General features: G+C 40.3%; 1 protein-coding gene across 9 annotated transcripts in view; it reads right to left on the bottom strand.

Moving 5' to 3' along the window:
- ubr5 (ubiquitin protein ligase E3 component n-recognin 5) overlaps positions 1–22,235 on the bottom strand; it is a 159,276-nt gene that overhangs the window by 35,920 nt on the left and 101,121 nt on the right. For 8 of the 9 annotated variants that reach the window (XM_060823253.1, XM_060823254.1, XM_060823255.1 and 5 more), the window contains 14 exons: positions 21,960–22,057; positions 19,952–20,097; positions 19,528–19,619; positions 18,260–18,406; positions 14,956–15,074; positions 12,663–12,789; positions 12,446–12,575; positions 11,665–11,825; positions 11,058–11,297; positions 10,848–10,971; positions 6,746–6,857; positions 6,042–6,173; positions 4,728–4,985; positions 1,877–2,145 (listed from right to left, as the gene is read on the bottom strand). In XM_060823253.1, coding sequence (XP_060679236.1) covers positions 1,877–2,145; positions 4,728–4,985; positions 6,042–6,173; positions 6,746–6,857; positions 10,848–10,971; positions 11,058–11,297; positions 11,665–11,825; positions 12,446–12,575; positions 12,663–12,789; positions 14,956–15,074; positions 18,260–18,406; positions 19,528–19,619; positions 19,952–20,097; positions 21,960–22,057 — 2,155 coding nt within the window. The remainder of the gene's footprint in view (positions 1–1,876; positions 2,146–4,727; positions 4,986–6,041; positions 6,174–6,745; positions 6,858–10,847; positions 10,972–11,057; positions 11,298–11,664; positions 11,826–12,445; positions 12,576–12,662; positions 12,790–14,955; positions 15,075–18,259; positions 18,407–19,527; positions 19,620–19,951; positions 20,098–21,959; positions 22,058–22,235) is intronic. The other variant, XM_060823257.1, reaches the window with a different exon arrangement.

Genomic DNA, 22,235 nt, shown 5'->3' with positions numbered 1-22,235 from the left:
GACAACTTTGTTGCTCCACAAAGCAATTACCATACTGGTGTCTTGCCTCTCCAGCATAAAGACAATTGCACTGGATGCAGTGAACACTGAATTGAAAAAAGTACACCCCATTGTTCCATCTGAAAGCAGTGCTTGTGACTTTGAACAGTGAGGATAGAGAAGGTAAAAGGGTATGTGCTGCATAAAAAGTTGCTGTGGAAAGGAATGGGCGGAAGGGTTTTGACTGAAGAGAGTTGAGCCTAAGGATATGTGCTGTATGACTCCAGAGGACCCTTTGTGTGATCTGCTAATTCTAGCACATATTAATTAAAAAGGATAATACGTGAGTAGAACCGGCATATAATGGGGTACAGGGCATAGTATATCTAATGAACAGAAGGAGTGTAGCAGATGTACACCTCTTGCCAGCACATTGAAATAGATGAATTTGAGGCAATGAGCCATTGATGCATTTTTCAGCAAATGGGTTGAAGCAGGATGAGGCTTCAATGATTTAACTGAGGAGGAAGCAACCAGTCTCTTTCTGTATCGGAGAATATGGACATGAAAGTTCAGCTCAGGATCAAAAAGGACACAACTTGAGAAGAGTCTTGTTTAGATTAACAGTAGTTGGTGATCTAGTTCTGCACCCACAGGGAGAGGTATAGAACTTAGACCACATGCCGTAGTTGTAGGTATGTTCGCTGAGCTGGGAAGTTGATTTGCAGACGTGTTGTTCCCTGTCTAGGTGACAGCTTCAGTGCTTTGGAGCCTCCTGTGAAGCGCTGCTGTATTGCGAGACACAGACAAGCAAGGAAATGGAAATACGGTGCCAACCGCCTAAGCACTACCTATCAATAGACCCAAATACAGTATAGCAGCACTTCACAGGAGGCTCCAAAGCACTGAAGATTATGGGCAATTTAGCTTGGTGAATTCACCTAACCTGCACATCTTTGGATTGTGGGAGCACCCAGAGGAAACCTATGCTGACACGGTGAGAATGTGTAAACTCCACACAGACAGCCACCTGAGGCAGGTGCTGTGAGGCAGCAGTGCTAATCTCTGAGCCACTGTGCCAAATGAAGATGACTAGCTTTCCCTTGGTTTGGCTGTAGGAAAATACAAATTGTCAAAGACTGGATGTCAGAAACTCAGTTTGCCAAAAAAAAGCATTGAAAAATTTAAGAGGCAGTGGAGTGTTAAAGCTGGCTGTTGGCAATATATGCATACATAAGCATCAACTCCATATCCATGGATAATATTGCCACAGGAAGTAATTGTGAGAAAATGGGTGATAGGGACGAAAAACAGATCCTGGAGATAACAGCAAGAACAACAACTGGATAAGTAATGTGATGTGGGTGAAATGAGATGGCTCTGTTAAGCTGCATCATTGATAAACATTAGGAGTATGATGGCAATGTTAATAGCTACAAACAGGGAAGGGAACAACTGATGAGAAAAGTCAATCATTTCAACTTTAGCTGGCATGGGAGTAAGGAAGAGAAGCTGATCTCATGGATGAGACGAACACTCACTTTGCATTGTCTGATGGAATGGAAAATCATGAGAGGCAGCCCTGTTGCACAATTTCTTTATTGTGTATATATGGCAGCTTCTTGTGACTTTCCATTCCGTCAGTCAATGCAAAGTGAAGAACAGGGTTGAAAGTCGTCGAGGAAATTAAACCCAATAGGACTGAATGGAAACAAAAAGCAAATAATATCATGGAAATCATGAAATCTGGAGCAAACAAGGTAAATACTGGATCAGTGGGTACCTGAATACAAGGAATTATAAATTAGGGAATTAGAGATTTCTCAAAAAATCATTCTAAACAAAGACACCAAAAATGCTTGCTACCTCTATTTTGTTAGCACATAACAGTACAAACCTGCAAGTTCATGGCATCCTGATATGTTATTTTCAAGGCAGCTGGTATCTGAGAGTACACCAAGTGATTATACTTTGGAATTAAACCCATGAGGTCAGAGATCTGCCGTATGACAATACTATAAGCTCGTGCCAGGCTACTTGCTGATGTGAGGTAACTGCTGGAATTGCTTGCTTCCAGAGCTGCCGCTGCCGCTGCTGCACTAGTACTGATGGTAGCACTGCGTCGCAAGGTTGAAGGATCAATATAAATTAAACCTGCTGAGCCCCCTGAAAGACAGATATGTGAAGAAATTACTGTTCTCTAAAATATTGCCAATGAAATTTATACATCAAGTACAATTAACCATATTCTCTTAAACCTCTCAAACATAAATTGAAGAAAGAATGAGAGCCAGCTCACAATTAGAATGAGCCACATTTACTGGCATGTGCTTGGCTCCCAATATTGAGATCATATGGGGATTTCAAGTCTACACAGGTCAATAATGTGCGCAGCATAGCCTTTCTTGAGGCAAGTTTCTAGTTAGCCTGTGTTTGCCCTTTTTAAGAACAGCAGATGCTTCCCAAAGCAACAGGCCCAAGAGAAACCAGAGAATGGTTATCAACCTGATGAGGAGAGATGGGCACCGTTGAAGCGAGGACACTCCAACATCGAAGAGCTCTTGGCCATTTTGTGAAAATTTGAGAATTAAAGAAGTGTGGATTGGGAACCTTCTCACTGGATTAGTTTTGCTTACTTCTATGGGCTGCAGCTCTTTTTTTTTGGAGCATGGAGTCCTGGATGCTTCTGGCTTGAACCAGGAATCTGTTTCTATGGAGTTCTAGGCTTTGCCATTAGTAGGGAGCCACTACCATGATAGGACATTTGAAAAAAAAGATAATGATCTCAAGGTGGACCTTAATTGGCAGTCTGCCCCAACAAAGCAACAACTCTGCTTCCAGCTCACCTCTGGAAAACCAAGCACAATGGGCAGACTGAATGTGGCTTCTCACTATTTTCCTACTCCCTTTGTCTAAACTTGTCTCCACAGGGTCAAGAAAACACAGCCTAATGTTTTGCTTTGGTGTTTTCAAATTAATTTCTTGCGGAAATTTCAAATTGAGTCACAAATAAAAAGATCTTAATTTAGCCTTTTAAAGGAAATCTCATTTAAAATTTGAACACTGTCTCCGGCAAGTATGTCATCTCTAGCATTGTGCAATAACACTGCTACTGACTGCAAAGTGTTTTACTGGGCATCCATAGTGAGCAGCTAGGGTAATGTCACCAGGCTCAAGATTAATGTGGTGCTAGAAAAGCACAGCAGGTTAGGCAGCATCCGAGGAGAAGGAAAATCAACATTTCGGGCAAAAGCCTAATTTCCTGATGAAGGGCTTTTTCAGCACCACATGAATCTGGACTCTGATCTCCAGTCCTCACTTTTGCCTAATGTGACCAGGCTGTCCAAACTGCTGGTCACATGAAAAGATTTTGACAGAACCCCATACAAGTAACGAAGCAAACGGAAATCACATTTTACATGGATGAGAAAACACTGAGAATCATATGGAATAACGACAGAAGCTAAAATATTCCAATGTGACACCAAAATTGTAGTGGACAGCGAAGGAGGTTACCTCGGATTACAACATGATCTTGATCAGATGGGTCAATGGGCTGAGTGGCAGATGGAGTTTAGTTCAGAAAAATGCAAGGTGCCGCATTTTGGGAAAGCAAATCAGGGCAGGACTTATACATTTAATAGTAAGGTTCTAGGGAGTGTTGCTGACAAAGAAACCTTGGAGTGCAGGTTCATAGCTCCTTGAAAGTGGAGATGCAGGTTGATAGGATAGCGAAGGCGGCATTTGATATGCTTTCCTTTATTGGTCAGACTACTGAGTGCAGGTATTGGAGGTCATTTTGGAGGTGGACAGGACATTGGTTAGGCCACTGTTGGAATATTTCGTGCAATTCTGGTCTCCTTCCTATCGGAAAGATGTTGTGAAATGTGAAAAGGTTCAGAAAAGATCTACAAGGGTGTTGCTAGGGTTGGAGGATTTGAGCTATAGGGAAAAGCTGAATAGGCTGGGGCTGTTTTCCCTGAAGCGGAGGCTGGGGGTGATTTAATAGAGGTTCATAAAACTATGAGGGATGTGGATAGGGTAAATAGACAAGGTCTTTTCTCTGGGGTAGGGGAGTCCAGAACTAGAGGGCATAGGGTTTAGGGTGAGGGGCAAGTTATATAGGTAACCTAAGGGGCAACCTTTTCACACAGAAGGTGGTGCGTGCGTGGAATGGGCTGGCAGAGGAGGTGATGGAGCCTAGTACAATTGCAACATTTAAAAAGCATCTGGATGGGAATGTGAACAGGAAGGGTTTGAAGGGATATGGGCCGTATGCTGGCAGGTGGGACTAGATTGGGTTGGGATATCTGGTCGGCATGGACAAGTTGGATCAAAAGGGTCTGTTTCCGTACTGTACATCTCTATGACTCTACAAATAGCCCTTTACAGTTTTAAAATTATGCTTTCCAGGCCAATTCTACTGTTCCTCAAATTTTAGAAGGCACATTAAGAACATCCAGTTGAATTAAGTAATTTTTAAAGGGGCTTACAGCAGTTAAAGTGGTACAGGAAAATTAAAATTCTCACGTATTTCAATGACGGCCAGCTCTTCAACAGGCCAAAACACAGCCTACACTGGATATTAAAGTAGCAAGCCACAACTTTGGACTTGTACTAATCCACGATTGCAAAGTTGCAGTCAGTATCAAAATGATTATTAACAGCAAGGGCTGACTGCACAAAGTCAACCACCCATCCTCAACCTCCACACTCAAAATCTCAAGTAATTTTCCATTAAGACTCACCTGCAGGAGTGCTAGTACTAGATGGAGTAGTATTAGTTGACCTTTGGTTCTGGGTACTGCGTACAGCCCATTGCATGGAGCGTGGTGCCTGAGCTGCACTGTTTGCATGAGAACTGCTGGTGGTTCTCTCCAAAGGTTCATCCTGCAAAAATGTATCCTGTTCTTCATCATCACTCTGGCTGCTGCTACTATCAGAATCACTAGAGTCATTGGATTGAGAGTCATCCTCAGAGAAAAAGGCTGGAACGCTGCTGGCACCTTAATAATCAGGCAAGTTACTAGGTTAGAAAGACAAGTAACCATGATTACAGAGGAACCTCGATTATCAGAATATCGATTATCAGAATTTCAGATTATCTGAAGATTTCAAGGTCCCACAAAAACGTTACAAAGAGGTAAATGTATTTGATTTACCCATACTGAAGAGCATGTGAAAACACTGGCAAAAACAAAGAAAGACAAGCAGCTCAAGCATCAGCAACTGGATATTTTTAGGTAGGGGTTGTTACACTGGCCTTCACAAAACTAAGTGGTTTACAGTATTCCTGTCACTTTACCAGGCTGGTCATTAAAAAACAGGCTGACAATGTAAACGCATGTGCGAGGCGGTACTTCTGTGTTTCTATTGCATGACTGGGTTCCCGAAAACTGACAAAAGCTCTTACAATCGCAGCTGCTGCTCGGGACCTTGTTTAATGCTGGGATTTGATATACAGTATTTATATGATGGCAAGTACTTCTCATTTTAACCCATAATTGGCAGACTGCAAGGATTAGTTTAAATAGCAGACTCATTAAAATTATATTTAAACAAATTCTGTGGTGGAGCACAGTGTTGGATCAGTATGGCTCCCTTGTTTAAGATAAAATCGATTACCCAAATAATTGATTATCCAAATGAAATAGTGCCCACCCATCTCGTTCGGATAACCGAGTTTCCTCTGCAATTACATGTAGACAGCCAATGTATTCTTTGTAGTTTGGTGAAGTAGTGACAATATTCACATGAAACAGGTACTCTCAAGTTAAGCAATTTAGGATTCAAAAATCATGCTAACAACAAAGGCTGAGAGAAATATAGTGCAGACCTTCTGATTAAATCTGCTTTTGTATATAACAGTGGTCATTACAAACCACCATTAAAAAACAATCTTCATTAAAATATTGCAATATAAATACACTTGCTACAAATAAGCTGGTTTGAACAAAAATTTGAAGCAATTACTGCTCTAAGCGGCCCATTTATATAGTAAACAAAGCAGGAGCTGGGTAAGATTTTGAACTTTATTATTTGAAGAATTGTAACTGAATCACCTGCTTCAGATCCTGCAGTAGCTGCAGTGACAACACTCCTGCGTCCACTGGCATTGTCCTGGTTGCTATGGTTGCTTTCGCTGTCACTTTCAGTCTCTGCTGCTGCCAAGAGATCAAGTTCCATATCACTCCCTGAAAGGAGTCAAAACAAAATTTCTCAATATAAATCATGAATGAAGCACAACAAAATGATGATTTATTTTAGGTTGAACTTCAACCATCATTCTTTTAAACAACCTTCTCAACTATTGACTACATACACTAATATGGCTCAACATAAACACAAGCAGAAAATAATCAATAATCCTGGATGAACAGGAAAGAGTCTCTCATGCGAAACAAAATGTGCAAAGTAAATGTTCAAGCTGCGTTCACTAGACAGAACTTTGCAGAAGGAGCCCATTATAATTAGTGTTTAAAAAGGCTACCTCTGCTGACATCCAAGAGTATGTGTAGAAGAAATAAAAGGTCAAACCTTTTTAAAGCAAAAGTTAGTGAACACAAATATGAAAGCAACCGAGCAAAAGTATATTTGACACATGTAAAAATTGTCAAGTGAAGTACTTTTTCAAAGTTTTACTAAAAAAATTGGCCTTTTATTGTTCATGCTGAAAAGGTCAGAAGTGAGTATGCGCAGCTGGAAATGCACAACACGAAGAAGTGGTACCCGGATAAATGACAGGACATAAATACATGTTCCATACCATCGTCATCATGTTCATCATGTTGCCCCTCAGCTTCAGTATTTTCTTCACCCTGCTCTTCTTGCTCATCATGATGGTCTTCTTCTCCAGCTACCCCTTCAACGACCTCAACCTTGAAGATGGTACAAAGAAATTACTGAAAAACATTTCTAGAGTGCATTTCATATTTTCAGCACGTCACATCACGTTTCACAACTCTCAAGTTAAACTTTTGATAGTCATTCTCATGTAAGAAAACCAAAGTCAATTTATCTGCTGCTTTTGAAGCTTTTGGTTATAGCAGTGATGCAGAATACATAAGGCACTAGCACATCTGGCTTACTGGGTATCTGGACATCGCAAATTATGCCTGAGTATTTTGGTTATGTGCTTTACTTACAATCATACAGCTATACAGCAAGGAAACAGACTCTTCAGTCCAACCCATCCATGCAATTCAGATACCCAAATTAGTCACGCCCGATCTGCCAGTATTTGGTCCATATCTCTCTAAATCCTTCTTATTCATATGCCCATCCAGATGCCTTTTAAAGATGTTGAAATTGCATCAGCCTCCTCTGGCAGCTCATTGCATACACGCACCACCCTCCGTGTGAAAAAGTTGCCCCTTAAGTCCCTTCTAAACCTTTCCCTCCTCACCTTAAACCTATGCCTTCCAGTTTTAGATTCACCAATCCTGGAAAAAACACCTTCACTATTCACTCTATCCATGCCCCTCATGATTTTATAAATCTCTAAGGTCACCTTTCAGCCTCTGATCTCCAGGGAAAATAGTCCCAGTCCATTCAACCTCTCCCTATAGCTCAAATCCTCCAGCCCTGGCAACATCCTGGTAATCTTTTTGAACTCTTACAATTTGATGACGAAAAGCAGTGGACCCAGCACCGATCCTTGTGGCCCACCAATGGCCAGAGGCCTCCAGTCTGAAAGTAACCCTCTACCATCACCCTCTGTTTTCTATCTTCAAGCCAGTTCTGTAGCCAACTTGCTAGTTCTCCTCGTATTCTACGTGATCTAACTTTGCTAACCAGTCTACCCTGAGGAACCTTGTTGAATGCCTTTTTGAAGTTCATATAGATCATGTCCATTGCTCTGCCTTCATCAATTCTCTTAGTTACATCTTCAACAAAAATCTCAAGTTCGTGAAACACGATTTCCCACAAAGCCATGTCGACTATTCCTAATCAGTCTTTGCTTTTCCAAATATATTAAATCCTGTCCCTCAGTATCCCTTCCAACAACTTGCCACCACTGATGTCAGAGTCACAGGTCTATAGTTCCCTGGCTTCCTTACCACCTTTCTGTAATAGTGGCATCACATTAGCAAACTTCCAGTCTTTTGGCACCTCACCTGCAGGTATCAATGATCCAAATAACTCAGCAAAGGGCCCAATCTCTTCCCTAGCTTCACACGGAGTTCTAGGGTACATCTGATAAGGTCCTGGGGATTTATCCACCTTTATGCATTTTAAGGCATCCAGAACTTACTCATCTTTAAAATGGACATTTTTAAAGATGTATTTGGAGAAAGTGAGGACTGCAAGTGCTGGAGATCAGAGTAGAGGGTGTGGTGCGAGCAAAGCACAGCAGGTCAGGCAGCATCTGAGGAGCAGGAGAATAGTAGACATTTCGGGCATAAGCCCTTCATCAGGACCCTGATCCTGACCTGCTGTGCTTTTCCAGACCGCACTTCAGGCATTTTTGAAGATGTCACTATTTATTTCCCCAAGTTCCCTATCTTCCATATCGTTCTCTACAGGACACACTGATGCAAAATATTCATTTCGTATTCAAGGTTTGCGTTAAGATTTGTGGCTTGGGTGCGAGCTGCCGTAGTTGTGGGTATGTTCTGCTGGGAAGTTGATTTGCGGACGTTACTTCCCCAGTCTAGCTGACAGCTTCAAGTGATTTGGAGCCTCCTGTGAAGCCTTTGGTGAACATACTCGCAACTATGGCAACTCATTTAGAATCACCCCTCTGCCATCTCCTGCGGTTCCACACAGAGGTGGCCCTATTCTCATCCTAGTTACCCTTTTATCCTTAATGTATTTGTAGAATCCCTTTGGATTCTCCTTAACCCTATTTGTCAAACTACTCTCATGTCCCCTTTTTGCTCTCCTGATTATCTCACGTATACTCCTATTGCTTTTGTAATCTAAGGATTCACTTGATCTCTGCTATCTATACCTCACAAACGCTTCCTTCATTTCTTGACCAAAACTTCAATTCCTCTAGTGATCCAGCATTCCCTATCACTACAGCCTTGCCCTTCACCCTAACAGGAACACACTGTTTCTGGACTCTTGTTATATCATTTTTGAAGGTTTCCCATTTTCCAGCTGCCCCTTTACCAGCAAACATCCGCTCCAAGCAATTTATGAACATTCTCGCCTAATACTGTCAAAATTGGGCTTCCTCCAATTAAGAACTTCAGTTTTTAGATTCAGTCTATCCTTTTCCACAACAATTTTAAAACTAACAGAGTTATGGTCGTTGACCCCAAAGTGCTCTATCACTGACACCTCCGTCACTTGCCCTGCCTTATTTCTCAAAGCTGGGTTAAGTTTTGCACCTTCTCTCGTAGGTACATCCACATACTGAATCAAAATATTTTCTTGTACACACTTAAATTCCTGTTCATCCAAACTCTTAAACACTATGATAGTCCCAGACTATATCTGGAAAATTAAAATTCCCTAGAATAACCACTCTATTATTCCTAAAGATAACTGAGATCTACTTACAAATTTGTTTCTGAATTTCCCACTGACTATTGGGGGGTCTATAGTATAATCCCAATAAGGTGACCATCCCTATCTTGTTTGAGTTCTACCCAAATAATTTTCCTGGACATACTTTCAGGAATAACCTCCCAAAGTACAGCCAAAATGCTATCCATCATCAAAAACGCCACTCCACCTCCTCTCTTGCCCACCTTTCAGTCCTTCCTTTAGCACCTATTCCCTGGAAACAAAACTGCCAGTCCTGTCCATCCCTGAGCCACATTTCTGTAACTGCTATAACATCCCAGCCCCATGTTCCCAATCATGCTCTGAATTCATCTGCCTTCCTTGTAAGGCCTCTTGTACTGAAACAAATGCACTTTCTCAGTCCTACCTTGTTCTCTGCTTTATTCTTGTCTACCCTGACTGCTTGATGTGCTCCTTTTCCCAACTGCACTTGTCTCAAAGTGATCACTTTTCTCACCATTTCCCAGAAAAAGGTGGGTTCTTTTTTTACAAAAAAATTAATGGAACAGGCCCATTTCTAATTGCTCAGAGGGCAGTTAAAAGTCAATCACTTTGCTGTGGGTCGGGAATCCCTAAGCCAGACCAGGTTAATGATACGGTTTCCTTGGCTCAAGGACATTAGTGAACCAGATGGGATTTTCCAACAACCATCAATGGATTCATTGTCACATCAGACTCCTAACTCCAGGTTTTTATTGAATTCAAACTCCACCATCTGCCTCAGCAGGATTTGAACCCAGGTTCCTCGAAACTGGGAACTGGGTTTCGGTTAACAGTCCAGCAATAATACCACTAGGCCACTGCCGCCCCATTTTATTATCCAAAATATCATCAGATGCTACGAGACTGAAATAGTCACCACAAAGGAAGCAGGTTAAAATATATGTTTCTTAAGAATATTAAAGGTTTAAGGTAAGCACATTTACAATACTTTCACCACTCATCATAATTGTCTCATGAAAGCATTGAAAGATGTATAACTGCAGCTCCAGTCGTGTACGGATAAATTAAAACGACCTTCTTGCAAATTAAGACAAGACTAACTACCACCACCCAGCCTAATTGAAGTCTATATCAAAAATATGTTGAATTCGTATCTTGCAGAATCAATTATGTCTATTTGGTGAGTTATGTTCATTTCTCTATGCCAGTTTTGGAGAGAGTCAAAAAAGAATAGGTCTGAATAAACAAAGGAACAGAAAAAATTCTTAAAATAAAAAAAACCTGCAACACTTAAGAGTCAACCACTGTGCTGTGGGTTGGGAGTCCTTAAGCTAGACCAGGTAAGGATGGGAGTGTTTGACTTTTGAGGGGGAAGAATCTATAGCAAATTATGTACCGAACAGACTTACCTCTTCCACATCTGCTGTCACAATATCATCTTGCTCTTCATCTCTGCCACGAACAGGTTGAGACTGGCTAATGTGTCGCTGCTGAGGATTGCGAATGATGTACGAAGACTGAGACTGGCTGGAACTGCAAAAGATGATGGATTACTAGAGCACAACTTAGCTGCAAAATTAATGGCTCAAGTCAGCATAAAATGACAGTTGTACAGTTACCTGGTAGATTGATCAGATGACTGCCTTGGAGGAAGTGGCTCAACTGAGAACAGCTCTTCACTGCCTTGCATAGCATCTAGACTGGTGCTTGCCAATGTAAAGGGAGCTGTTGGGCGTGCAATGCCCATTCTAACAGGAACAATAAGCGATTCAGCCACATTACAGAGTTCCTCTACAGCATAGGGTAACAGAGCCTGGAACACCCGTTTACATTTGCCAATTGGTTGAGGTACAAAGTTGCTACAAAAGAATGGGAAACAATTGTTAAAGTAGATTTACGAGGTGCTATAAACATTCTGTAAATCTGGGTACAATGTAAATTACTTAAAGTACTTATATTTTCTCAAAATTTGAGATTTGACAAAATGGTTGAAATTGTTAGCTTAACAGAACATTTTGTAGTAAATCAGATGAAGTCTAAGTAGGCTAGGGCAAGGCAAACAGATCTTTTAGTTTGGTAGGTGTAATGTTTTTGTCTGAATTGCACATTTAACTAGACAAAACTTCTGAGCATGTTTTTGAGAAGAGTAAATCAGAAGATGTATCCTAAAGTAATTAATTACAGTGGAAAGGTTGTCATTATTTCTGTAGATAAACATTTGCTTACTTTTTTTTCTTTGATGAAGCCATTTCTACACTAAGTATGACAAACACTCTTGCTACTGAACGTAGAAATCTCATGGTGACGGTAATGGCCTCTTCTCGACGTCCTGGAGTATATTTATTCTGTAGCTCCTTCACCAGTGTTCCAAGTAAAGTATCCAAAAGCTGCAAAATATTTTGAAAAATTTTAAATACATTTAAAAAATCTGCTTACACTTTTGATACACATTTGAAAGCATCATGAAGGAAAAGCAAGAAAATAGCTTTGTCTGAAAGGGTGACATTTAGCAGAAAAGCAACTTACATCACTATATCAAAAATTCTAACTGGAGAATTTCTCGATGTCAAAAATATAGCATCCAAACACACTTGTATAACGAGAAGATGCCACAGTCCAACTGGACCATAGGACTACTCTCATTAGAGGGAGACAACTGATGGTGGTTTTAACCTGACGGTTGCCATGCCTCAGGCAAGGAAAGAAACTGTGAAGGAGAATCCTTCACGATAGCCTCAGCCGGTTTGGGAACTAAAACCGCGCTGGAGGTGTCACTCTGCATCAGAAATCAGTCATCTAGCCAAACGAGCTGACTGGATAGCTCATTTTAAATAACAGTATTCCATATACCACCTAATAAACATGTGACACATGTTGATTAAATACATCTTAAATAATACTGGTTTGTTGCTTTGAATTTAATTAAGCTACAAGATATTGAAGAACTAGTTAACTGCTCTATAGTAAAACAATTATCTCACTGCTCGATCTTCTATGACATACGTACCAAAATGTCAGCTGTACACTTCACAATGAGACAATGTGTGAAGCAGTCTAGACGAATTGTGCCACTTTGCTGAGAAAGGTATACCTGCTCTTCTGGGAGGAGATGAGCTATCCTACTGCTTGCACTAAGCCTAAAAAATAGCAAAAGAAAATTTACTGTTTCTTTGCTTTCATGTGGTTTAAATGCATCAAAAAGCATCATGTGTGCATTTACTTACGGGTCCTTGCTTTCTTGCGATCCAAACATTATCATAGATTTCAATGCATTCCAGTCCTGAAGGACACGCTCCAAAGCCAATTGGGCAAATCTAGGAGGCTCTAAATCATGATCAGGCATATCAGAATCTGTGACGAAATACAGCAAAAGTAATGCACTGCTCTTAGTAATGCACTTCTGCTCAAAACCTAGTGTCTAAAGACAGCAACTACCCTTACATCAAAACTGTGGCAATCAATAGAACAGTAGTGTTTTAGATAGTCAAAGTGTGAACTGGTTGCAGGTTGAAATCATACACTCAAGTTGAAAACATAAAAGTAGCACAGAACGACAATTTGCAACTACAGTCATTTAAAATAATCAATTATCAAAATTTATTTTGAATGGCAGTGTTTTGAGTTACATTCGAAAAAAGTACTTAAGATTTGATGCAAGCAAATAAATGTGATTCCTTCCCTGTACATATTATAAACATATGGTTAGAGATGAGAAACCATAGCAAAACAATTCTAAACCGAACACCAAATTGTTCCCTTCTTGATGACTAAATACTTAAAATCCACCTCAACATATTTCTGGTCATTTTCCCGTTTTGTTGAACAGTGGCTTGGCAGCTGATTTTGTTTGATTATACATTTGAACTGCCTGGGAATGACTTGAGCATTAGTAGCATTTTTTTTTCAGCGAATCAGTGCTGGGCAGATTAAGGGCATGCTTTCTGCATGTCCATCAAGTAGTTAAATTACTGCAACTAAACACCTGGATGGCACACTGCACTTTTTAATAATGCAGATTATTGGGATTCTGTGAACACAGCATCATTAACTTGGACCTTGGAACTGGTCCCCTGCTTGCAACAAAATGTTAAGAGAATATAGAATGAGAAGTATACAGTTTATGAGAAGCAAAACATGTCAAATAAGGGTTTTTGTTCTGCTCTCATTATTCTGCAGCTTAGTTGCTCATACACTAATAATTCAATCAAAAATCAAAAACTGCGGAAAAATGAATAATTAAAGCTTTAAACAGCAACTAAAAGCTCACAGTGAATCATATTTACTTAAACTGCAAACAATCTGGTTATTTAATTAGAAATCATCTATTTAAAGTTGGAATTGTACCAGCCAGTGCTGGATCAACTAGTCACTGGTAACTCCTGAATGAGAAGGAAGGAACATGGGTTTCATTTACCTCAAATGAAGATATTCTATTAGTTTCAACGAAATGCAAACATCCTCAAAAAGAAAATTCTAAATACTAGAACAAAATGTTAAATAATGCAAAGTGTATTCAGGATATTATTTCTCAATTGCAAAATATGTCAATAATCAAATCCCACTATTCCACTCGCCTTCACAAGTGTGTAACTACCCAATTAAATTACGAAGATGCCAGAAGGACTATTCAGAACAAAAAAAATCAATACCAAATTTTGTTATGAACAGGAATAATGCTTAATTGTAAACGAACTTTTCTTGAACAAATGGCTAAGATAACAGATTATTAACTTACTATAATGTCACAAACGACTCCCCTTGAAACATCCCATATTTTCATTCACAAATAAGAGATAAAGTAGTTTAACAAAAACATTGTTTGGAAGAAATATAAAAAAAACTTCTGCAGAATAAATGATCTGACTACAAAGATTAAGTTATTTTTCATTGGAAAGTAACTCTCTGCCTCAGTGCTTAGGTTTTCTTAGCTCCTGGTAAACCAAATAACTTTGTTGATAGATTTGGATTTTTTTTAAAAAGCTGCTGCGCCCTCACCTCCACCTTCACCCAAGCCCCTTAAAACAGCAGGTGGATGGCCACCTTGACAAACAGCAGCCAACTCTTGCTCTCTCTCCCCTACTGTCCTTAGCTACAAGCTCTCCCAACTCCCCTCTCACTTATGCCACTTAACCAACTTCCTCTCTGCCTTTCCAATCACCGGTTGACAATGAGAAGCTCACTAGTGAACAGCAACAAGCAAGGAAGAATAAAAAGACTGCAATTGGACAAGCTATCCCTCGTTGTTCTCAACATTCTATTCACGTGGGTGAATGTGCTCTGAAGGCAATTTGGGGATTTTGAGGGCAGATTTGCCCACTGCCCCCAGTTATGTTGAGAGACGCAAAACTCCAACTGCAAAATCCTTCAATCTGTTCATTGGATCTTTTAAGTAACAACTTAATCGGTTATTTCATCTCCACAATTTTACAAGCAGTATGAGCAGCTCTCAAAGCAACACGAAACAGGACACAAACATTCAGACTTTAATTCTCAAAGTGGTCCACAAATTGTACAAACCTTCAACACTTGCAGTCTTGCGGTTTCTATCCTCTCTTATCCGAGGTGGCCGATATTGGCAGTGCTCCACAGTTTGCCTAGCAACTGTCTGAACTAAAAAAAGCAACAGATGCTCTCCCCTGAAAAGAATTAAACAATCAGATGAAAATTTGTGAAATATAGAAGGGACATGAATACATTGTGGCAGAAATCTTTTCAGAAATTTGGAAAAGCTGATAATTAAGTAATGCTGTGGCAGTTTTCACTATAGGAACAATCAGCAAAGTTAGTTGCAGTTTTCATGCTTTCAAACAAAATGCAGGATATCTTTGTTCCTAAAAGTCACTCATGTCCACAATATTAATTTTTTTAAGCCTTCACTGCATGTTTGTGGAGAAAGCACACAGCTTATGCATTTAAAATAACTAGATGAGTTGAACTTATTGTTCAAGTCAGCTTCTGGTAATTCTGTGTCCTTCAGATTGCTATCAATTGTGCTTCAGAGTTACTTAATTGAGACTAGAATTTTAAGAATTACTCAATTTCATGCAGTTGCATTCAAATGGACCAATGAATCCATCAGGTCAAAAGAATCAGTTTTTTGTTATGGGAGCTACAGTAAAATTTGCATTATCTGGCACTTCAAAAACTGGAAAACTCTACCAACCAGTATCTCCGATACCTACTGTTCAACATGAACACAATATGATTGATTTATTCCCAGTGGGTTCGCAGAAATGGTTTTTAATCTGTTGCCAGGCTACAAAATGTAACATTCCTGTGAAACCCACATGCAGTCACTTGCGCCCACGTTCAACATAAGCACTTTGTGATGCTCAAGTCCTCATAAGGAACTTAACAGTGAAAATCAAGGACCAGGTCAAAAGCAAGCTCAAGTCTTCACTGGACCTAATCATTATTATGACAACTACATCAAGTATTTGCCAAGATATTTACAGTCACAGGACCACAACTGCATTTGGAAATATAGCAGTTTTTAAAATTAAAGTGTCTACATTACTGTAAAAAAAAACTAATGCTTTCCTCTGCAACTGTAAAAGGACTGGCTGCAAGCAATCCCTCCAAAAGCTTAATTATTAACTGCTCATTAAACTGCCTTTTTTCAATTTACTGGTACCACCTGATCCTGCACATGCCAGGTCAAGTGATTCGCCTGGAGAAGCTGTGCTAGTTAAGCATCTAAACACCTTTCTCCCAAGTCAAATTAAATAAGGCCTTGGCTGTACTGTGTTGTGCTTTACTTTAAAGGAAACAGAATTAGGTATCTTTATGGCACACCAATATTCTTGCATGAGAATTATTTTTCAGCAAATCAATTAGATGAATCTTTATGCCTTTGGCTTTGATCGTTATGTCGTCATTGTTTACAAGAATAGCACCAGAAGACTTGACAGCAAACATTATCCCTCTGTTCAAGAATGCAAGTAGGGAGAACCCTGGTAATTATAGACCAGTGAGCTTTACTTCGGCTGTGGTTAAAGTGTTGGGAAAGGTGATAAGAAATAGGATTTATAATCATCTAGAGAGGAATAAGTTGATTAGGGATAGTCAACACAGTTTTGTGAAGGGTAGGTCATGCCCCACAAACCATACTGAGTTCTTTGAGATGGTGACTAAACAGTTGATGTGGTGTGTATGGATTTCAGTAAGCATTTGGTAAGGTTCCCCACAGTAGGCTATTGCCCAAAATATGGAGGCATGGGATGGAGGGTGATTTGGCGGTTTGGATCAGAAATTGGTGAGCTGAAGGAAGACAGAGGGTAGTGGTTGATGGGAAATGTACATCCTGGAGTTCAATTACTAGTGGTGTACCGCAAGCATCTGTTTTGGGGCCATTGCTGTTTGTCATTTTTATAAATGACCTGGATGAAGGCATAGAAGGATGGGTTAGTAAAGTTGCGGGTGACACTATGGTCGGTGGAGCTGGAGATAGTGCTGAAGGATGTTGCAGCTTACAGAGGGACATAGATAAGCTGCAGAGCTGGGCTGAGGTGGCAAATGGAATTGAATGTGGAAAAGTGCGAGATGATTCACTTTGGAAGGAACAACAAGAATGCAGAGTACTGGGCTAATGGCAAGATCCTTGGTAGTGTAGGTGATTACTTACAGTGTGGAAACAGGCCCTTCGGCCCAACAAGTCCACACCGACCCTCCAAAGAGGGACCACCCATACCCCTACATTTACCCCTTCACCTAACACTATGGACAATTTATCAAGGCCAATTCACCTAACCTGCACATCTTTGGACTGTGGGAGGAAACCCACGCAGACACGGGGAGAATGTGCAAACTCCACACAGTCAGTCGCCTGAGGCGGGAATTGAACCCAGGTCTCTGGCGCCGAGGCAGCAGTGCTAACCACTCTGTCACTGTGCCGCCCATGATCTTGGTGCCCATGTTCATGGATCCCAGAAAGTTGCCACCCAAGTTGACAGGGTTGTTAAGGCGGCATACCGTGTGTTAGCTTTTATTGGTAGAAGGACGGAGTTTCAGAGCCACAAGGTCATGCTGCAGCAGTCCAAAACTCTGGTGCAGCCGTAGTTGGAGCAATGCATCCAGTTCTGGTCACCGCATTATACAAATGATGTGGAAGTTTTGGAAAAGGTTCAGAGGAGATATACTAGGATGTTGCCTGGTATGGAGGGAAGGTCTTATGAGGAAAGGCTGAGGGACTTGAGGCTGTCTTCATTAGAGAGAAAGTGATTGACAGGTGACTTAATTGAGACACAAAAGATAACCAGAGGTTTAGATAGGGTGGACAGTGAGAGCCTTTTTTCCTTGGATGGTGAAAGCTAGCACGAGGGAACATCGCTTTAAATTCATGGGTGATAGATACAGGACAGATGTCAGAGATAGTTTCTTTACTCAGAGTAGTAATGGTGTGGATGGCAGTGCCTGCAACAGTAGTAGACTTGCCAACTTTAAGGGCATTTAAATAGTCATTGGATAAATATATGGAGAAAATGGAATGATGTAGAATAGACACGCTTCAGACTGTTTCCATAGGTCGGTGCAACATTGAAGGCCGAAGGACCTGTACTGTGCTGCAATATTCTATGAATCAAACTTTAGAAGATTTCCATATAATAAAGTCAAATCTTGATCTGTTTCTGTAATCACTAATGCAGCTCAACTACACAAATTATTGCTAACAATGAAGTTGCTCAGCTGCACAAATTTCACTGTTTAATATGTAAAATTATGCAAAGCAACCTTAAAAAAATGCATTTGTTACGAATAATTATTGGACTTCCCCTACCTGGTTTAGATCAAATTGTACAGTTTCATCATTTGAAATGCTTACCTGCTATTTGGTAGTGTGACGAGATTGGTTGTGGTAAGGAGCCTGTAGAGCAAATCTAGACGAGCAGACTTCTGCCCTGCAATCAACGTTTTGCATTTGCACTTTTCCCAGCAGTCACAATATGCAGTAGGGGATGTCCTTTTCAGCCTGGAGATGGAGTTCCACATGCACAAAATTTTATTTTATATTAGGCTTCTGAATCTTAGGAATGCACTGAACTGATGACATATCTGATTAATGTGAAAGATGTCGCTTAGCCAGATTTGCAGATGCTACAAAGACAAACTTAACACTAGTACTGAACTAAAACTGAATTACTATTAGGCTTCATCATTGGATGACATATGAAGACATATTTACGATTTCCTACACAGCAAAAATGTTAGTCATGGCCATATTTGAGTGTGAAAATTGCAAGTCCATTCAAAATTAGAGAAGATGACAGTTAAATAGTAATGTTACCATGTTACTAATACAGGGGCAGAGGCTAATCCTCAGTTGGAGGGTGTGTGGGGTTTGGGGAGAGAAGCAGTTGATTTTATATTAATAAAATTTGGATTCTAAAGCTATTCTGGGCAATGGTGACTGTGAAACAGTAAATTATCACAACGATCCATTTGGTTCACTAACATCCTTTAATGAAAGGAAGTCTATGGTCCAGGCCTGCATGAGACTTCAGGCCTACAGCTATATGTCTGACACTTAAATGCTGTCTAAGATGTGTAAGCAGGATACACAGTTTACAAGTAATGAGGGATGGGAACAAATGCTAACCTTGCTAGCCAAGCCCACAACAAGAATAAATAAATAAGCTATTCAGGTGTCTCATAAGGAGCTGGTTACTCAGCATTCCCAGGAAGTATATGGCAACAAGTTGCACACCAACTCAGATAGTTGACAGTTAGAAACATAAAAGGGCAGTAAAAATAATTAGCTTAAAATACATAATTAATTATTGTCCGGATATAAAATTGCTTTCACAGAATCTCTACAGTATGGAAACCAGCCATTTGGCCCATCAAGTCTGCTCAGACCTTCCAAAGCGCATCCCACCCAGACTCACCCCCACCCTATCCATGTAGCCCCACATTTACCATGGCTGAGCCACCTAACCTGCACTCTACGGGGCAATTTAGCATGGCCAATTCACCTTACCTGCACATCTCTAGATATCTTCACATCTTTCACAACAGTTATTGTTGGCTTTTGAAAAAAAGCACAAAGATGGAGACAATATTCATCCTATTTATAACTGCGCGGTTACTCACTTGCAGTCATGTCCTTTATGACATACTCTTGCACACTCAGTACAGCAGCAGAGAGACTCCAGCAATCCACATGTCCGGCATTCAAAAATATCCTAGCCAAATTTAACACAAAGTTTCAGTATGCACATCGAAAATAAGTGATAGTAAAATGTACTTAAACACAGGGCATTGCATAAGACGCAGGCAGGGAAAGACTTGCACAGGCAACAAAAAGTAACTTGCATAAATAGATGCTTTCTGGTAGAAAAGTCTCCAAGATTATCCTGATATGTATCAGTAATACAAGTGATGGGGGGAGTGGGGGGTGGGGGGAGTGGGGGGGGTGGGGGGTGTTGTTGCTTATTAGGTACATCCAATGTGAGATTGGTCATCCAAGCAATGTGAATTCTTCTTCATTGAGTTGAAGCTTATCGGTTCTCAATACCTGGTTAATATGTTCTGCTCCAGTCCAGGTAAAACTACACGTATCATTGCAGCACAAGACATACAATGGAGAGTCATCAGGATTTGTACCAGGCGGACAAATCATGCTCATAAATACATCCTCTTCCTTTTCACCTGAGACATCGCCTGAAGAGAAAAAAAAAGCCCTTTATAAACCACAACGAATTAGCCAAAAATCACTCAGGGCAGAAAGCATTATGCAACTAGAGTTGGGGGAATAAAACAAAGGACTTTAAAATATTTGAACCCGATGCCTACAAATGTAAATTCAACAATGCATGTACAAGGTAAGACATTTCAGTTGTGGCCCTGAACAATCAAATGAACCCTATGACAGTCAGAAGAGTTTTTAAAAAGAACAAAACAGTAGTTGCAATTTTATTGCTCAAGCTATCAGCTGCATCCTTTATCTTTTTTTTGCCCGTACTATAACAAAGGCAAGCAGTAGACTAGTTTGCCAATGAAAACAATTGCTGGAGAAACTTAGCAGAATTGGCAGCAACTGTGGAAAGAAAGCAGAGTTAACATTTTGGACCCAGTGACCACACCGCACCGCCCCCCAATCACCAACAGCTTACAAAAGTGGACTTGTTTTTGGTTTCTACTAGTTCTCAACACAACTTGGATCAGTATTCAAGAATGAAAAAAAAAGTGAAAAATACAATTAAGGCACTCACCAACAAAGACAAGTACTGCCAGCTTTGGAGCACTTTGCCGAAAAAAGCTTCAATATGGTTGCAAATGTTTCTGAACTGAAACTAGTCTGGTTTGTTATTGTGCTTGCTTAGATTGACTCAGTTACATGCATGAAACAAGCCCCAATTAGTTCCCAAAAAAGAATAACTCCATCAACTTGATTCATAAGTTTAAGCCTTCTGGCTCGCCTAGTCTGGGGAGTCTTAAAACACACTTCAAAATATAGAACTCACTACCCTCAAAAAACATTTTGAAGTGTATATGAAGTCATGACTTATTTCAATTATTCCAAATCCATACAAAACTAACAAAACTGCTGCAATATTGGCATGTATTTGAACTTCGAGTAAAAAGTGAGGTCTGCAGATGCTGGAGATCACAGTTGAAAATGTGTTGCTGGTTAAAGCACAGCAGGTTAGGCAGCATCCAAGGAACAGGAAATTCGACGTTTCGGGCCAGAGCCCTTCCTGATGAAGGGCTCTGGCCCGAAACGTCGAATTTCCTGTTCCTTGGATGCTGCCGAACCTGCTGTGCTTTAACCAGCAACACATTTTCAACCATGTGTTTGAACTTGCCTTGAGTTTTTATTTCAGAGTGCAGAGTTTCTGTAAAGTACAAAGAAACATGACAGGCCAAAGTAGCACAAGTTAAACACAGCACGGTGGCACAGTGGTTAGCACTGCTGCCTCACAGCACCAGAGACCCGGCTTCAATTCCTGCCTCAGGCAATCGTGTGGGGAGTTTGCACATCCTCCCCGTGTTTCCTCCCACAGTCCAAAGATGTGCAGGTTAGGTGAAATGGCTATGCTAAATTGTCCATAGTGTTAGGTGAAGGGGTAAATGTAGGGGAATGGGTCTGGGTGGGTTGCTCTTCGGAGGGTCCCTGTGGACTTGTTGGGCCGAAGGGCCTGTTTCCACACTGTAAGTAATCTAATCTAATAAAACCTTACGAACAATCTTGATTCACACTGGAGATTTCCCCTTCAAAAAAGCCTCTTGTTCTAAGTAACAGACATAGAAAACAAAGATCACCAAATGTAAGTCTGATCTCAGGTCAACAATACAAGTTTCTGTTCCTTAAAACATGACTATCAAAGGAAGGTGCTCCTAACTATCCAAACTTGCTCAAGCTTTGTTCAGTGCAGGTAAACATCAGAACATGTGTACAGAGCCAAGCCTCAAATTTTCAATAAATTGCATACAAACCATTCTGAACTGAGCAGACAACTTGAAGACAAATTCAGAAATCAGTTTATGATTCTGTACTTGCTCAACATTAGTAAACTGATTACCTTTGGCTATTTTTTGAGCAGTTTCTAGAATTGTAATCGCAGCTGGATAAGCTCGTCCGCCAACAGCCAGCATAAAAGGCGTCATTCCTCTTGCATCCCTGAAAATGATTATGAAGTTAAACAAGAAAGTTATGACACTATAAGATTTGTAATTTAAAACAAAATATACTTGGTACAAAATTGCATAAAGAATTTAAAAATTTACTACATGCAAATGAATGTTTTACTTTTAAAAACAACAGTAATTATTTACTGCAGCATCTCCTTGCTGTAGGG

Source organism: Hemiscyllium ocellatum, chromosome 4 (assembly GCF_020745735.1).
Source record: "Hemiscyllium ocellatum isolate sHemOce1 chromosome 4, sHemOce1.pat.X.cur, whole genome shotgun sequence".
Classification (NCBI taxonomy): domain Eukaryota; kingdom Metazoa; phylum Chordata; class Chondrichthyes; order Orectolobiformes; family Hemiscylliidae; genus Hemiscyllium; species Hemiscyllium ocellatum.
This window is presented reverse-complemented; position numbering and strand designations above follow the sequence as displayed.